The sequence below is a fragment of the Ursus americanus genome, chromosome 6, assembly GCF_024610735.1.
Source record: "Ursus americanus isolate L20-20 chromosome 6, mUrsAme1.1.p, whole genome shotgun sequence".
NCBI classification, from domain to species: domain Eukaryota; kingdom Metazoa; phylum Chordata; class Mammalia; order Carnivora; family Ursidae; genus Ursus; species Ursus americanus.
Genome location: NC_142132.1, coordinates 28,155,267 through 28,172,539, shown reverse-complemented (window position 1 = coordinate 28,172,539; position 17,273 = coordinate 28,155,267). Strand labels below are relative to the sequence as shown.

The 17,273-nt window shown below is 40.3% G+C and overlaps 1 protein-coding gene across 1 annotated transcript in view; it reads left to right on the top strand.

The window, feature by feature from the left end:
• The first annotated feature begins 1,311 nt into the window (after positions 1-1,311).
• Positions 1,312-17,273, top strand: part of ENTPD7 (ectonucleoside triphosphate diphosphohydrolase 7) — a 50,459-nt gene continuing 34,497 nt past the window's right edge. The window contains exons 1-5 of the mRNA XM_045784380.2: positions 1,312-1,492; positions 1,730-1,832; positions 3,177-3,359; positions 15,163-15,368; positions 15,619-15,769. Of these exons, the coding sequence (XP_045640336.2) occupies positions 1,825-1,832; positions 3,177-3,359; positions 15,163-15,368; positions 15,619-15,769 (548 nt within the window). The 5' untranslated portion in view covers positions 1,312-1,492; positions 1,730-1,824. The remainder of the gene's footprint in view (positions 1,493-1,729; positions 1,833-3,176; positions 3,360-15,162; positions 15,369-15,618; positions 15,770-17,273) is intronic.

Sequence of the window (17,273 nt, the reverse complement as noted above, 5' to 3'; positions counted from 1 at the left end):
CACTGCCAGCTTCCCTATGCTAATACTCTCAAATCAGAGCATACATGAAGCCTTCCTTTTTTTTTTCTTCCCTCCAGTTTAAGCTTTCCCATTCCCCTGACAGTCTAGGTCTCTGCCAGATGTAAGTGTTAGTGGTTGACTGCCTTTATACAGCTGGTGTAGAACAGATAGCTCTTTTTTTTTTTTTTTAATCTCATTTGGGCGGTCTTCATTTATTTCTACATTCATTCACTTATTTATCATACATTAGCTGCATTGTATGCTCCAGACAGTACCTGGCATTGCTGTGGAAGCAGACAGTCCCTGCCCTCAAGCATATTCTGTTGACTGCGACAGACAGACACATAAATTGTAATTCAATATGGTAAGTGAAACAACAGGCATATATGACGGGGTTGTAGGTCAAGTAAGTCTTCAGGGGAGGTGACCCCTAAGCTAAGCGGTAAGGAATGAGTATGAGTTGGCTTGGCTAAGAGGCCGAGAAGGGAAGGCTATTCAAGGCAGATGGAAGGGTGGAGGAGGCGGAATGAAGAAAGCCTAAGAGGGCAGAAGCCACAGATGTGCTTGTAGAAGCATAGTAAGGGAGGTGAGGGGCAACAGAAGATGCTGCATGGGCGGGTCCTGGGTCGCCATGTATGTGCCACGTTTGTAAGGACTTGGACTTTATCCTGTCCAAATGGCTCCCTCCTGAAATGAGAGAAACGGCTGGCTTAAGCAAGGAAGAAAAACATTAAGGAAACATTACCTTTGTATGTATTACTGTAAGGTCTGGGAAGGCAGGGACACAGCGGCTCACGTCCGGCACACAGTAGACATTCAATGAACCTTGAACGAATAGCTATAAGCGCTTCGGGGTAAACGATATTGCCCCCCGTTAATGTTTCTCTAACAGAACAGACAAGGAAGCCGGGGCATAAGTCTGGGAGGCTCTAGGGAAGGTTTGATTCTGGCGATCAGGGCTGGGGACACAATATCTCTGATAGGTTGTGGGCAAGGGATGCACTTCTCTCGCGGCCACTCTAACACTCACCCCCCGGGGCCGCTCAGTTCTGTAAGCGGCAGCCTAGCAAGCAGCCAGCAGAGAAATCGCGCCGCCGAGAGGGCAGCCGGCGCAGGGCACCCTTGCCCCGCTTCGCACTGCTCACCTGAGCGCCTACCGCGGGCCCGTCCAGGCGGAGCTGCGGCACGACGCCCTTCCGGATTGGACGCACTCGAAATCCCGGGGCGGGCATTAGAGGCCAAACGCTCTTGGGGATTGGCCGCTCTGGAGAACGAACGTGCAGCCGGCGGAGCTAGTTCGCCGGCGGCCCGGGCTGGGTGGAGGATGGGCCCCTCTCTGCCGGTCTGCCGTCAGTCATTGGCTCCCTGCGGTTTCCTTGGGGACGTGGCGCCGCCGCCCGCCCAGGCCTCTTTCCGGCTGGGCTAAAGGCCGGGGGGAAGCGCTCTGGACGGAGCGAAACGTTGCGGAGGGAGCCTGCGGGCCGCTGGACCTGTGAGTGCGAGCGCGGGAGGGCCGCGGAGCTGGGCTAGGCGGGGAGGGGAAGTGGGTACCCCCACCCCGCCACCTGGGGAGAGCCGGTGCCTCGAGAACGCCTGGCTCCCGGGGAGTCGGCTTAGCGTCAGCTGGGCCCCGGGAAGGAAAGCGGATGCAGCTGGAGTGGGTGGGCGCCTTGGCCTTCCCCCTGGGCACTGCTGGAGGTGAGCCTGAAACCCAACGAACTCTTAACAGGCTGCAGACTTAGGAGATGCCTGAGACAAGGAGACCATTTTCTCAGGGCAAAAAGAAAAGGAGGTGACAGGCGCTGAGACCACTGAAGGAATCCCATGGCTAGGTAAGGCTGCACATTTTCTCCTCAGCTTGGGGCTCAGTTGGGGGTGGCAGGAGGAGCCCTGGGATGTTTTTACAAGTGAGGTTTGCCCTAGTGCTGCTTCTGGACTTTGCAGCTTGGTCGGATGGATGCAAAGATCAAAGTGACTTTTTTTTTTTTTTTTTTTTGAAGGCAGACGCAACTGTAGTCTCTGGCACGTAACCCCAGGGTGATGGAGTGAGTGCTTGCTGAGATCTGAAAAGTGCTAAAATGTAATGTGCTTTCAGATTTCCATTTGAGTGAGGCTACGTGCTTTTTGAGGAGGTTAAACAAAGATTTTTTTTTAATGGACTTTCAAAATAGGGTGAGGTCCTTTGAATCAATATGGAAAATGAACTTCATAGTTGAATATGTGTATCCATACATTGCGATGCTCTGAAACTTTCAGAAAAGATTAATGTGGATCAATATGTATCAAATGGAACAGTTGTCAAATAGAGTAAGTGGGGAAAGCTGCAGAGCAGTAGGTATGGTGTACAACCAGAGGACTGGCGATACACATATGTATATTGTCATATATGATATACATTTATGCTTTTGTAAACATGCAATATCCCTGGGAAAATACATAGGAATTGGGTACCAGTGGTTGCCTTTGAGTGGGAAATGATGGGTGAAGGCAAAAGGGTCATTTTCCACTATATGTTCTTTCAAACTGATTTTTTTTCTTACCATGTGCACATATTACTTATTAAAATATTTTTAAAAATTCATTGGATAAATATTCTGACTCTCCATTTTTTTTACATCATTCTTTTTTTTTTTTTTTTTTTAAAGATTTTATTTATTTATGTGACAGAGAGACAGCCAGCGAGAGAGGGAACACAGCAGGGGGAGTGGGAGAGGAAGAAGCAGGCTCCCAACGGAGGAGCCCGATGTGGGACTCGATCCCGGAACGCCAGGATCACGCCCTGAGCCGAAGGCAGACGCTTTAACGACTGCGCCACCCAGGCGCCCCCATTTTTTTTACATCATTCTTGATGGGAGTGTTGTGGTTGCTTTGATTCTACAATGTTACAAGGTTGACCAGGGAGACTGGTGATCTTTTCATAAACATGAGATTAATTCTTTGAATTACACCCAAAAGTGCAGACATTTGGAAGAGAGCAGATAGGGCTTTTCTGTTTATAGAAGCACCATGAACCATATAGGTTCTTTTCTAAAGTTTGAGACTAAGAGAACATTTATAGACTTCTGGCGACATAAAATTTTGCCTTTATTAGGAAGGGCTTTAATCCAGTTAAAAAACCCCTTTTAAGCACTCAACTGTAGAGACTTTTCTTACTAATAATGTTTGTCTCATTTCAGGATCAGTTTTTCCTACCTCTGCCCAGCCTCCTGGTACTTCACTGTGCCCACAGTGAGCCCATTTCCACGTCAGCGGGTGGCATTCCTAGGACTCTTTTTCGTATCCTGTCTCCTTTTACTTATGTTAATCATGGACTTTCGACATTGGGGTGCTTCATTACCACGAGATAGGCAATATGAAAGGTGAGTCAGCTTTAGATCACTTTGAACAGACTTGACATTGAAGTCATAAAATATTTTGACATTTAACACACTACTACCTTTGACCCTTTTGGGGAATACTGCACTTTTATTTGTAGAATTGCATGCCATTTATTACATAAAGATCTTAAGTCCCATTTTGGCGATGTTCACTTTTGATTCAGGAATGCTGATGGTGCATTTTAACCATGAAAGGCATCTTTCTATATTCTTGTTTTGGTGGGCTGACTTATTGGATGCATAAATGTTTAAGTTTGTTATGTATTCTTGATGAATGAACCCTTTTATCATTATTAAATGGCTTTTTTTATCCTTGATTATATTCTTTGCTCTGAAATCTGATCTGGTATTAATATAATTACTTCAGCTTTCTTTTGATTAATGTTATCATTATAGTTGCTTTCCCATCCTTTTCGTTTTAGCCTTTATGTCTTTATGTTTTCTATCTATCCAGTCTTTTTATAAGTAACTGCTTTTTATCCAGTCTGACAATATCAGCCTTTTATTTGAAGTGTTTAGGTTATTTGCATTTTATGTGATTATTGATTATGCTTAGGCTTAAATCCGTCTTGCTGTTTGTTTTCTGCTTGTCACATCTGTCCTCTGTTTTTCCTCTTCTTCTCCCTTCTTTTGAATTGAGTTCACATTTTTAATATTCCATATTATGTCTTTTGTTGGCTGAGTAGATATAACTCTGGGTTTTTAAATTTTTTAATTTTTTTATAGTGGTTGCTTTAGGGCTTAGGGTTTATAGCATACATTTTTTTTAAAAAAAAGATTTTATTCATTTATTTGACAGAGAGAGACAGCAAGAGAGGGAACACAAGCAAAGGGAGTGTGAGAGGGAGAAGCAGGCTTCCCGCCGAGTAGGGAACCCGATGTGGGGTTCGATCCCAGAACCCTGGGATCATGACCAGAGCCGAAGGCAGACGCTTAATGGCTGAGCCACCCAGGCGCCCTTATAGTATACATTTTTAACTTATCATAGACTACCTTGAAGTAATATAATTCCTCTTCCCGCATACCTCTTTATCTCTTCCCCTGGGTGTTTTTGCTATTGTTAAACATTTTCCTTCTACATATGTTATAAACTCCACCATATATTCTTATTATTTTTGCTTTAAACATTTGTCTTTTAAAGAGATTTCAAAAATAAAGGCTGGTATATTTCCCATTTCTGGGCCTCTTCATTCTCTTGTACTGTAGTTCATATTTCCATCTGTTATATGTTCATTTTGCCTAAAGGAATTCCTTTAACATTTCTGGTAGTGTGAGTATGTAGTTGGTGAGTTCTTTCAACTTTTATGACTGAAAAAGTAATTTTGCATTCCTTTGAAAATATTCATTGGGTATGGAGCTCTAGGTTGATTTTTTTTTCTTTTTCTTTTATTACTTTAGAAATGATGCTTCACTGTCTTCTGAATTGCATTCTTTCTGAGGAGAAGTCTGCTGTAATTCTTAGATTTGTTCTCTGTACATCATGTGTGTTTCTTCTGGTTGCTTCTTACATTTTATCTCTGGTTTTAATCAATTCAATTATGATGTGCCTTGGTGTAGTTTTCTTCATGATTCTTTTGCTTGTGATTTGTTGATTCTTGAATCTATGGATTTATGCTTTTTAATCAAATTCAGAAAAATTTTGACCATTATTTCTTCAAATATTTTTTCTTGACCTCTTCCACTTCTCCTTTAGTGTCTCCAATCACATATATATTGAACCATGTAAAGCTTTCTCACGGCTCATTCATTTTATTTTTCCAGTCTTTTTTCTCTCTGTGTTTCTTTCTGGATATTTTATATGCTGTGTCTTCCAGTTCACTAGTATTTTCTTTTATAAATCTAATCTGTTAATTCCATTCAGTGAGAGCGGAATACCTCTTTTTTCTTTACAGAGGATATATCTGAATTATTTGATTTAGTTTCAGTGCCTTAACAGTTATATGGAAGATCTGTATTCCTTTATAACAATGATTCATTTTGCTGTTGTTTTTTGAGGTTAGTTTGTGATTAGGCTATAAAATGAAATGATGACATGTTGTGTTCATCATCAACATGACTTTCTCTTTGTTGCTTCTCAGTATGAGGAGACTTTGGGCTGCAAGTGACGGTCCAACTGACTTAAATAAAAAGAAAGTTTATTGGCTCACATAACTAGAAGTCCAGGGGTAAAGGGACCATAAGTTCAACGTTGGCTGTCAGGATGAGAATCTGTCTCTCTTTTCCACAGCGTCAACTTGTTGAATGGTTGTGAAATAGCAGCCAGTAGCCAGTAGGGGCTACATGCATCCTCACTCATGTCCTGCTGGAGAGAAACAAGCCTTCTATGCTCTTGTGTAAGAATGAAGAAGGCCCTTCCTGGAAACCCCCGGCAACCCTTTCTTTCAGTCTGTTCTGGTCAGAATTGTGACACGTGACCATTCCCCTGAATATCTCTGGGTTGTTCTGGCCCCAGAATTTCTTATTTCCACTTCATTTTGGTCATTCATTCATTCAGCAAGCATTTATTGAGCAACCACTATGTGCTGGATAATAATAGGCACCAGGACATGGAGACTTTGGTACCTTTTCTCAAGAAGTTTATGTTTCCAACCTTTCCTTTCCTCTAGCAGCACTTTTCATTTGTATTTTTCATTCTTTCTTTCTGAAGAAAGAACATTTGTTTAGATGACTGTAGTTGTCAGCAGTTGACCATAGCAGCCTGTTAGCTTCAGAGAACTAAATCCGTAATTTCAGTTTTTTTTAATGCTTATTGAGATTTTCTTGACACACCTGAGCACAGTTTTCCACCGGAAGACATCATGGTCTAATTATGGAATCCTCTGTGGGTTAATATGGTGAGAATAAAGATAGGGAGTGAGTGGTGAGCTGTGTGGCTGGAGAGGTAAATCGGGCTGAGCCTGTTAAGTCATCTGAGAGGGTTTAGACATTATCTTCAGGGCAGAAGGAAGGCTTTGAAAGGCTTTGAAGAGTGATATGATTGGAATTTGTTTTTAAAGCTCACTTTAGTGGCATTGTGGAGAATGAATTAGAGGGGATTAGAGGGGAGTAAACACGAAGGGAGGGAGATGAACTAGAATACTCCAGTAGAGATGATGGTCGCCTGAACTTGGGTGGAAGCAGCGATAATGGAGAGAAGTAAATGCATTTGAGGAATATGTGGGAGGTAGAGCGATCTGATATTCTCCTCTACCGCTATACCCCAAGTGGCCAGATCTGATAAATACTGAAGCTGACTTAATTGCAGCAACGTAGCTGCAGCGCTAAGGAATACACTGTGCCTGTGTGATTATCTTATCAAAGTCCTGACATCCTGTAATGCTCTGGTTGAGCAGCCAGCAGCCATATAGCCTAGAGCTCCTGTTCTTTAACGAAAGGTTATGTGCATATTGCCACAAATTACTGTATATCATTACATTTCACTCATGGCAGCCCCTGTGAGTCATTTCGGAAACAAACATTCATTGAGAGCTTGCTGGGTGCTTGACACTGTTGTAGATACTAAGGTACAAAGATGAATAAAACGTGGCTCCTGAACTCAGTGGAGTTCATGATCTAGTTAGGGAGGCTGATGTGAAGGAAGAATTATTTCCCAATGAGATAATCGTTTATGTACATCTGTGTAGAATCAGGAACTGTACACAGTCGAGAATCAGAAATTAATCAGAAGAGGCCCATGTGTAACTTTAGTTGATATCATTAAGTTCATGAACTAAAAGCTCGTGTACTTTACTGATAAGATAGTCTTTCCCATAGAACCTGTTTGCTTTTATTTTACACACTGTGTTGAATTAGCTTGGTTCTGTCTTGTCTCAGAACACAGTAGGTAAACAGAAAATTAGATGGTGGTAGTAGGAAGGGTATGCTGGTCATTAGATGTGGGCACACTGATGTCAGTTGTCAATAAATAATATGCTGACATCTTGACAGTGAGGCAGGAGAGAGTCTTTTATTTGAAATAATCTTGATTTTTCTGTCCTCTAATTCCATTTTCTGCCCTGTAGATATACACTGAGGATAATGGGCAGCGTTATCTGCATTTAAAATACTCCTTCCAGAATTTTTTTCTTCCTGGTTGCTGCTGTTGCTTAAACACTGGTGAGCACTAGCTGATGATAAGATGATTAAGCAAATAACTAGGAATTGATGGAAATACTTTAGTTCAACATGTTTATAATAAAATAGGACAAGTGCTTATGGTTGAGATTTTTTTTATTATAGGCATGTAATATAGTCATATTCTTTCCAACTTAAGTTGTTCCAATTCGCATGATGAAATTATATTAGTAGTTGGTATTGAAAAAATATTTTAATTCGAATTTTTTTCAGCCATTGGTGGAACTTAACATATCTCTTCTGAGGCAATGTGACCCAGGATTTTAGAAGCCTGCATAAGGATTTTCCCTCCATAGTTTTAAAACTGAAGAGTTATTGTATTTGTTTGTTTATTATGAACATGTACCCACATTGCTTCAGGAAGAAGAAAGCAGGAGGTCTGCATCAGAACTAGAATTTAAGAAAAGATAAATTTAGAGAGTGATGAGGTATCAGTAAGGATAGAATCCAGAGCTGTTTTTAAGAGACTGTTTTTTAGAGCAGTTTTAGGTTCACAGCTAAACTGAGCAGAAGTACAAAGGTTTCCCAGATACCCTCTATCCCTACACGCACAGCAAAGCTATTTTTAAGAATAATTTTTCTTAGATGTGTGTTTGAATCAACTCTTTATCTGGCGTGTGCCATGTAAGTAGTGCTCCAACAGCTTCATCAGACTAATCCGTATTTTACATTTATTTATTCATTCATCTGTTCACTTATTCGACAAATATTATTGTTTACGGTGTGGTATCCAATAGGGTAGCCACTTGCCACAGTGGCTAATTTAAGTTTAAATTAATTAAAACAAAATAAATTCAGTTCCTTACTTGCACTAGTCACATTTCTGCAACTCACTGGCCACATGTGGCTAGTGGCTATCCTATTGGACAGATGGGGAATATTTCCATCATAGCAGAGAGTTCTGTTGGAAAGTTTTAGCCCTAGGTAAATTGTTAAAGTTTATTAATAATTTTCAGCATAAGGGGCACTTTTAGCACGTATACGTATATACAGTGCAAGACAAATAGTAAACTGTTCTTACTTAAATGTTCTGTATATTCAATGAATTTCTTCTAAACCTCAATGTTTAGTAGTATTCACTTTTTTGTAGCCTCACTACTGTCTTCATTAGAGAGGAAATTTTTATCTGGTGGACTTTTGTTCTGAAGAATATCTTGGTAGCTGTTGAAATGTGGTGCCAAAGCTCCTGGGTGGCTCAGTCAGTTAAGCATCCAACTCTTGATTTTGGCTCAGGGTCATGAGATCGAGCCCCAAGTCAGGCTCCGCACTGGGCGTGGAGCCTGCTTAAGATTCCCTCTCTCCCTCTCCTTCTGTTCCTCCCCCTCCCGAAAGAAAGGTGGTGCTTTCATGTTCCTTTGTCATCTGGGTATAACTGTGAATAAGAGGTTCTGCGTCAGCAGTGGGCTCAGAGCTGGCCTTTCTTAGGAGTTTCAGTTCTGTTTAAAGCAAGTTGAAAAGAGACATTACTTTTAGTTAGGATAAAAATGATAAACTTTAAGATAAGCAGATGAAGTTAAGGTTTCTTATGTATAATAGAACAATTCAGAGATTTTTCCTGGTGAAACTGAAGGCATTTACCTGCATTCTTTGACATTTATTCATTTATTCACTTACTTGTTCTTTAATGGTGTTTATAGTGTTTATAAGCAGAGCTTCCAATTATAAATGCTCCTGACTGCTCTGATTGATCTTGTTAGGAGATAAGCAATAATCTTCAAGATGCTTTCCTCCACATGTGTTACTATCATCAGTCATGCACAGCTACCTTCCCTATAAAGTCATTATATTTGGTTCTGAGCCTTGAATGGAGTTGAAAGAGTATGATGACATTCAGCAAAAAGCTGGTAGCTCCATCCTGAGGGGGGTTGCTTTAATGGACTCTTGGTGCATCACTGCGTTCTATTTGAACTCTAGAAGTGGTATATTTAGTGTTGATTGTAAGCTGGGTAATGATTTGGTCAGTTACTGCCCTAATGTTGTTTTCAGGGTAATGGCAGTGAAAGCCACTGTCTTCCAGTTTTACCTTGGGTAATGTATATGTGAGTAATTTTCTTTTCATTCACCCAGCAGTAATTAGAGGGAAATCAGGTTTCTCAAATAGAAACAGTGTGTGTATGTATGTAGGGGGGTTAAATATGTGTGATAGTGAGTCAGATCTTTCCTGGGAAAGTGGATGTGAGGGATTCCATAGCTTTTGGAACTTTTCTCTTGGACTTTAGGTCCTCTTTGGGGATTAATTTAGTGTAATATCAGCAAAGCAGGAGAGTCCAGCAATGCAAGTAATTGATCATGATGGCTAAGTCCAGGGCGGCAAATCACAAATGAAAACATCCAAGAAAGGACCATTGATCATTCATGTCAGGAGCCTGGACAGAGGAAGACCCTCAGGTGTTTGCAAAGTGTAAGAAGCCTGATTAGATCATTAGAGGTTAAAGTTTCAGAAAGAGGTGTTATTATTACTCCCCAAAAGGGAAAATTGTTCTTCAGTTAGTCATTTGTATGCATAATGAGAAAGATGGAGGCTTCCTGCTGACTGCAACCATTGGGCAAAGACTCAAGTGGGAAGTGTAACATACATGCTGTCTGGTCCTAGCTTTCACTCTTGTATTCAAAGGTCAGCTGACATTTTTTCTGCCAATGCACACAGGGAGACTTCTAAGAGAAGAGAAAGCAAAGTTGACTTGCACCCAGATTAGAGCTGCTTATCTTGACAGGAACCCAGGAGGATGACAGGATGCTTTGAAAAGCCATTGGAACTTTCTGAGAAGGAGACCAGTTGATTTTGAGTATGTATAGCTAGACAGCTAACAAAGACATAGAGGAGTTAACAAACACACAGCTCTATGTTGTGAGATCTTAGGACCAAACGAGTCAGTACTGGTTGATACATATCAGAGAAATGTGAGGAACACTGTGACAGTTTGGAGATACTGCAGATAAGGTGTTGGCACTTGAGAAACTGATAGTCTAAGTGCAGAGATGGAACAAACAAATATGAAAGAAGTCTTAGGGGCTCATACCGGAATATAAACAAGCTGCTTAGAGGGAATAATGACACTCCACATTTTAAGACAGAAGGAGGCGGCCTTTTCAAATCATTGTGAATATTACAAGAGTCACATTGTCGAGTGGAGGCTTCTTAAGAACTGGGAAGCCATGTCAAAGAAGGGAAGGGGGAGAAATAGGTAGAGAAGCAGATGGATGTTCCAGAGAAAAAGAAGGTTAGAGCAGTGGTTGTCAAGTGTTTACTGACCCTTGGGAGTTCCTGAGACTTTTTCATAGGGTCTATGAGGTCAAAATTAGGCCAAAACTGTTTTCATAATATCTACTAAGATGTTAATTGCTCTTTTTTTAATTGCTAAGAAACACATAACATAAAATTTACCATCTCAACCACTTTTAAGTATACAGTTCAGTGGTGTTAACGATATTCACATTGTTAATTCAGCTCCAGAACTTGTTCATCTTGCAAATCTGAATTCTATGCCCATTGAACAACGGCTTCCCTCTTCTCCCTCCCCACGCCAACCCCTGGTAGCCGCTATTCTGTTTTCTGTTTTGATGATTATGGCTGCTTTACTCTCATATAAGTGGAACCATACAGTATTTGTCTTTTAGTGATTGGCTTGTTTTATTTAGCATGATTTGTCTTTTAGTGACTGGCTTGTTTTATTTAGCATGATATTCTCAAGGTTCACCCATATTATAGCATGTGACAAAGTTTCCCTCTCTTTTAAGGCTGAATAATACTCCATTTTGTGTATACACTGCATTTCGTTTATTTATCTGTCCATGGATATTTATGTTGCTTCGCCCTCGTGGCTGTTGTGATGTTTCTTTGCCTTTTCCACTGAGTTGACATTTACACTAGTGATGCAAAGCCACGGGTAGGTAAAACTGCAGGTGCCTTAGTGCAAATCAAGATGAAGGCACCAAATTATACTATTAGTTAGTGTAGTCATCATTGTCACATAGTTGTAATGGGGGAAAAAATTCCAGTTCCATTTAAGAATATCCTTTTCATATTCTGTGTGACAAAATTGGAAATATACATTAAGCACTTTTTTTTCAATTTTTTAAATTATTATGATATGTTAGTCACCATACAGTACATCCTTAGTTTTTGATGTAGTGTTTCATGATTCATTGTTTGCGTGTAACACCTAGTGCTCCATGCAATACATGCCCTCCTTAATACCCATCACAGGGCTAACCCATCCCCCCACCCCCCTGCCCTCCAAAACCCTCAGTTTGTTTCCTGGAGTCCATAGTCTCTCATGGTTCCTTTCCCCCTCTGTTATCCCCTCCCTTCCTTCTCCTGGTAATCTCCCTGCTATTCTACTTCTGATGCCCACTGGAGTTTTCTTGAGGAAAAGCCCTTAGACAATTGTTTCGGTTATGAACTGCTTTTATCATGGAATATTATTTTTACTTGAAAGAATGACTGCCAGAAAAGCTATTGTTTTCAGACTTGGGTATTTCATAGATATTTTCTTGAAAATGAATGAAGTAAAAGCCTGTCACTTTAAGGAAAACAACTGTCAGTGTTTATTGTCAATGATGAAATTTGAGCTTTCAACTGAAAATCAGCAGTTTGGAAAATTTGTATCTACCACTATGAGTTTGCTAGCGTCTCAATACTTAAATGACTTTTTTGATAATATTGGTAGTGATACTAATGAATGTGTGGGTGGGTTTTTTTTTTTAATATTGTAGAATGAAATGTGTCAATGTTAGGAGGATATGCATAACTCAGTGAACCAGTATTTTCTAGTATAGGATGTTCCAAAATTATGCAGGGATAAAAGCCATTCGAAGTGCAAGATAGACCGATGGTTAACTTTACAGAGTATGAAACATTCTTAGATAGGGTTTTAGATTTCACGTTGCAACTAACCTTTAAGAAATTTTACTTGTTGATTTTTAGTGTAGTATTAAGAATATGCACAGTGATCCAAATGGGCTCTTAAAATATTCCCCTTTCCAATAATATGTCTCCGGGAAGCTGGATTTTTTTCAAAAACTTTAACCAAAACAACATATTGTAACAGATGAATACAGAGGCAAATATGAGAATCTAGCTGTCTTCTACTAATCTTCACAGATTCACAAAACCATGAGACAGTGCTGCTCTTTTTTTTGTTTTAGAAAATAGTTATTTTTATAAAATATATTAATATGTAATGAGTTTATTATATCTAAATTAATAAATAAATACTAAAAATTTTTGTTTTATTTTCTAACATGGTAAATATAAATAGATATAACCCGCATATACAAAAACTCTTTTGGATCCAATAATTTTTAAAAATATAAAGGGTCTTGAGCCCCAAACGACGTTTGAGAGCCAACAACTGGAGAAAAGTTATTCATTAAGCAGGAGGGAATGGGATCCAGAATCTAGTGAGAAAAGTAGAGGAGAGGTTTTTTAGAGAGGGAAAGCAGAGAAAGATCTGTGAAGCATATGAAGTAGAAAGATTGCTATGATGAGAAATGAAAAGTCACTTTGGGCGAGAGATGGCTTATCTTGCCTGTGGTGTCCTGTGAGGTCAGTATTTGCACAAGTTCTGTAACTTGAACCCAGATGTCTTCCCAGCTTTCATGTGATAGCACTGAGCTGTTATGAGTTGGTTTGTGGATTATAAGCCCAGTTCAGCCCAGTCATTTGATGAGAATGGGTAAGTATGTGGTGGAACAGAGTCTTTGGGACTGTAAATTGACTACAGTGTAACAGATTTTTACCACCTGCTTCATTTCCCTTAACTCAGTCTGATATCCGATCCAGAAAAAAGTTTTACCTGACCCTATCCTATATAATAATTTACAGCATTATATTGGGCTCAAATATATGTTCTTTGCTTATTTTGCATTGTACGTTGGGAAAGGTACTTAGCTCTACTTTTTTTCTTTCAAAACCGTTTCTACATGCTCATCTATTCGTCAAGTTTGCTTTTCTGTCTAAAGTAGCGAACTTTGTGGTCTGCATAGCAATGTGAAATCAGCAGTAAACATGAGCTAAATTGTCCTGAGGGGTGGGACATGTGGCTTATTGTCTGATCAGAGGTGGATTTCCTGCAGAGCTAATGATACCTACCCTTCAAGGCCCCAAACATATGTGACCTCCTTTCGTATTTGTAATGTTGAATGTTTCTTAAAAAAAGAATGCCCTTCACAAAACCTGGTTCTGAGGGGTTCTCTGTAAGGGTAAGGGGACCTAGGAATTAGCTCTAAATACAGTGTTGGGTGACTAGGGCAGATATAAGGAAGGTTGTTTAGCTGTGATACTTGAAAAAATTCACAGCATTGCTTTCAGAGCGTTTATTCAACTATTAGCTCAACCTATAGTAATACTTAGTCAAATTTAAAGGAATTTACAAGACATTGTAATCTGTCCGCCATGCAGTATGTATTCTTAGCACCGAGAAACAGCTCTTTTTCCATATGATAAGCTAAAAGCCGTTCTCATTGGGCTCTTCTTCAAGTGCAGCCTTTGAAGAGGAGTCAGCAGTGTTTGTACTTTTCAGACCCTCAGGTTCTGAGTGAGCTCTAATGTTTATTAAAGCCTCAGAGCTCAGGAGCATTTTACCAACTCTTAGCTGCCTTTTCTTCTGGACTTTTCAGCCCTTTTCTCTAGAGAGTCTTCTACTATTTGCTCTCCCAATACTCATCGCGTAAAAACAAGAGCAGTGACAGCACAGCGCTGTGCTAACCACTCAGCATATGTTGTCTCTCTGAGGGCGGAGACCCCATACCCTTATTTTACAGATGAGAAAACAGTCTGAGAGAAGTTAGGTAACTTGCCGAAGGTCACACAGCATAGAAAGGGCTAGAGCTGAGACTCAAACCTTGGTGTTTTGATGGTAACATCTTTACTTGTTTCATCTTTCTGCTGTCAGCCAAATAAATATCTTGTAATGAGAATCTGAAAAAATCCCAAGACAAAGTACTGAGGTCCTAGGGCCTGGAAGCTTTTTGGTTTTTTTTTAAAGCAGTGTAATGCTTTATTTTTTAAACTGGGTGTTGGGTACAGAGACATTGTTTTATCGTTATTGTTTATACATACTTTATATACATTCTTTTTATGACTACAAAATACTTTAAAAGATTGTAGAGAAGAATAATTATTGTATTTATGAAATACATTTTTATTAATGCAAGTCTACCAATAAAAAGTACAAAGCAAAAAGCCCCATAAATTTTTACCACCTAGAAACACATATTAAGTGATAATCATTCCAAAGTATTCTTTATTTACAGAAAGGATAGATAGAAGAGAAATTATTAGAATTCTTTTATTTAACTGGTGTGTGTAACAAACTGCCCCAAATCCTAGTGGCTTATAACAACAAAAACCAGTTATTTACTCAGGCCTAGAAGCTCTTTAAAGTTGGTGAAAGATTTGGTACCCCAGCCAGTTTCAGAACTGCCCCCAAATATGGAGGAATCTTCTAGTTCTCTGATTCCAGCGGCCTCTAGGCGAGCAGACCAGCTGTTGGCTCATATCTGTACATCAGTAACTATGATCAGTGTTGTTTCATTCCTTAAGATGCATGGTTCCTTGTGGCTGGCACATATGGACAGTTAATGAAGACTCATGACAAATGAATTAAAGTGGTGGTGCCTTTTGTGGACCTGGATGCTTGATACCAGTTTCTCTTTTTGTCTGGCTTAGGTATTTGGCTCGAGTAGGGGATCTTGAAGCAACCAACACTGAAGACCCAACTCTAAATTATGGACTTGTTGTGGACTGTGGTAGCAGTGGCTCCCGGATTTTTGTTTATTTCTGGCCAAGACATAATGGCAACCCCCATGATTTGCTGGACATCAAACAGATGAGAGACCGAAATAGCCAACCAGTCGTTAAAAAAATCAAGCCAGGTACTAATCAGAATATATTTTATTGTCAATCTCTTTTTATCTGCTGCAGGCATGAGAGAGGAGAGAAGAGGGAGAAGGAAAGCTACCTTTTTTTTCCTTGAGATTCTCGATAATGGGAGGGATATCTCATTCATTGCTGTTCCCATCCTTGCAAATAAATAAGCATTTAGGACCTCAAGCAGAACTTTATGGAGTATCAGTCTTCTGAGTCAATGTGATCTGCTTTTTAAAGTATTTTGTCTTACTTAAGGAATCTCTGCAATGGCAGACACCCCGGAACATGCCAGTGATTACCTCCGTCCTCTGCTGAGCTTTGCTGCTGCTCATGTGCCTGTGAAGAAGCACAAGGAGACACCCCTTTACATCCTGTGCACAGCAGGCATGCGGCTTCTCCCTGAGAGGTGAGCTGCAGGGTCTGAAAAACACACGAAAATGGGTGGCACGAGAGTTGCAAGACTGATTCTATGCATTGTTGTCTGTCGTTCCCTGGTCTGAAGCTGGGCTGTGGGTATACCACACAGAGTTGACAGGTGGCACTAAAAGACTCCTTGCTCGAAATAGAGCAGAGCCACCCCCGCACGTCATTATTTCACAAGCCGTAGTTCAACGCTTCATGTCACTTGCTTCTTTGGGATCGATATCTATCTGAGATGGCTGTAATGACTGTTAGTTTTGCTTGAGAAGCAATGGTGATGGTGATAAATTTGGATCACTAGACAGGGTACAGAAGGGTCGTAGGAGGTTCCTCTGAGTGATGAGGTACCTGGAGGCCAGTAGGAAAGGCTCTGGTAGGAATGCTGCTCTGTCTGTAACTGCCTGGCTCCCTGGTGATAGTCGGTGCTGCTTGCAAAGTTCAGTCTCCATTGCTTTAGACCAGTTTTTTCAACCCCAACCAGTCCAGTGTCCACTTGACCTTGTAGTTTAGCCCAGGATCTTACCACCTGATCCCTCTTCCTTCTTTGGAAGAAGAGGAGGAGGAAGAGGCAGTGGCTATACTTAGGTCACACCCCTTCTTGTTTGTGATTTCTCCCCTTCGACGCCTTCCTGACCCCTCCACACTTACTATGGTCATGGGATGGGAGTGAACTCCCTTAACCTTAGAATTCGTCCTTCTGGAATGTTCAAAGTCTCATAGGCATCAGGTATTTTTTATTAGCTTAAATATTTTTTCTTGGTAAGTAACAGTAACCTTTTCCAGAAAGTTTTATTTTGTATTCTTGGCCAGCAACAACAAAAACCTCAGCCATACATATAGGGCTTCGTGCTGCTTATGCCAGATATGCCAGATGTGCCAGATAACATATGTACACAGTTCTTTCAGTGGACTTCTTTCCTTCTGTTTAGACACATGGTTATTATTTTACTCTCTGGTCTACTGTTGAGAAGGAGATTATTTTATATAGTCATTTGTGGAAATGGGAGATCTAGCCCCTTATTTTTCCATATACCTTGACCTTTAAAAATTTTTTGTTTTGTTTTTATTTTTAAAACCAAATTTTAAAATATTATAGCTGCATTAAAGGAATCGTAAAAGGAAAAAGAAAAACCCCAAACACTAATATTCCTACTGCCCTATCAAAAGTGTTTGTCTTGTCACATTCCCTTCTCTCTGTACATCTGTGTGTAGTTTCTACAAAGTTGTAACCATATTGCACATGCAATTTAGGAATTTTGGTTTTGACATAAGTAATATTCACATAGTTCCAAATTTAGAAATCCTAGGAAGAGTATAGGTGACACAGGGATGCCACATCACAGTTCTGTGAGTGGTCTGCGGTCAACACCAAGGAAGGGGGAGGATGGCCAGAGAAGAAGCTGACTCGGAAGTCAAAAAGGCAGAGCCGACCCAGAGGGTGATGGTTTGGCCATGTTCTGTGGGTCTGGAGTAAAAGAAGAGTGTCTCAT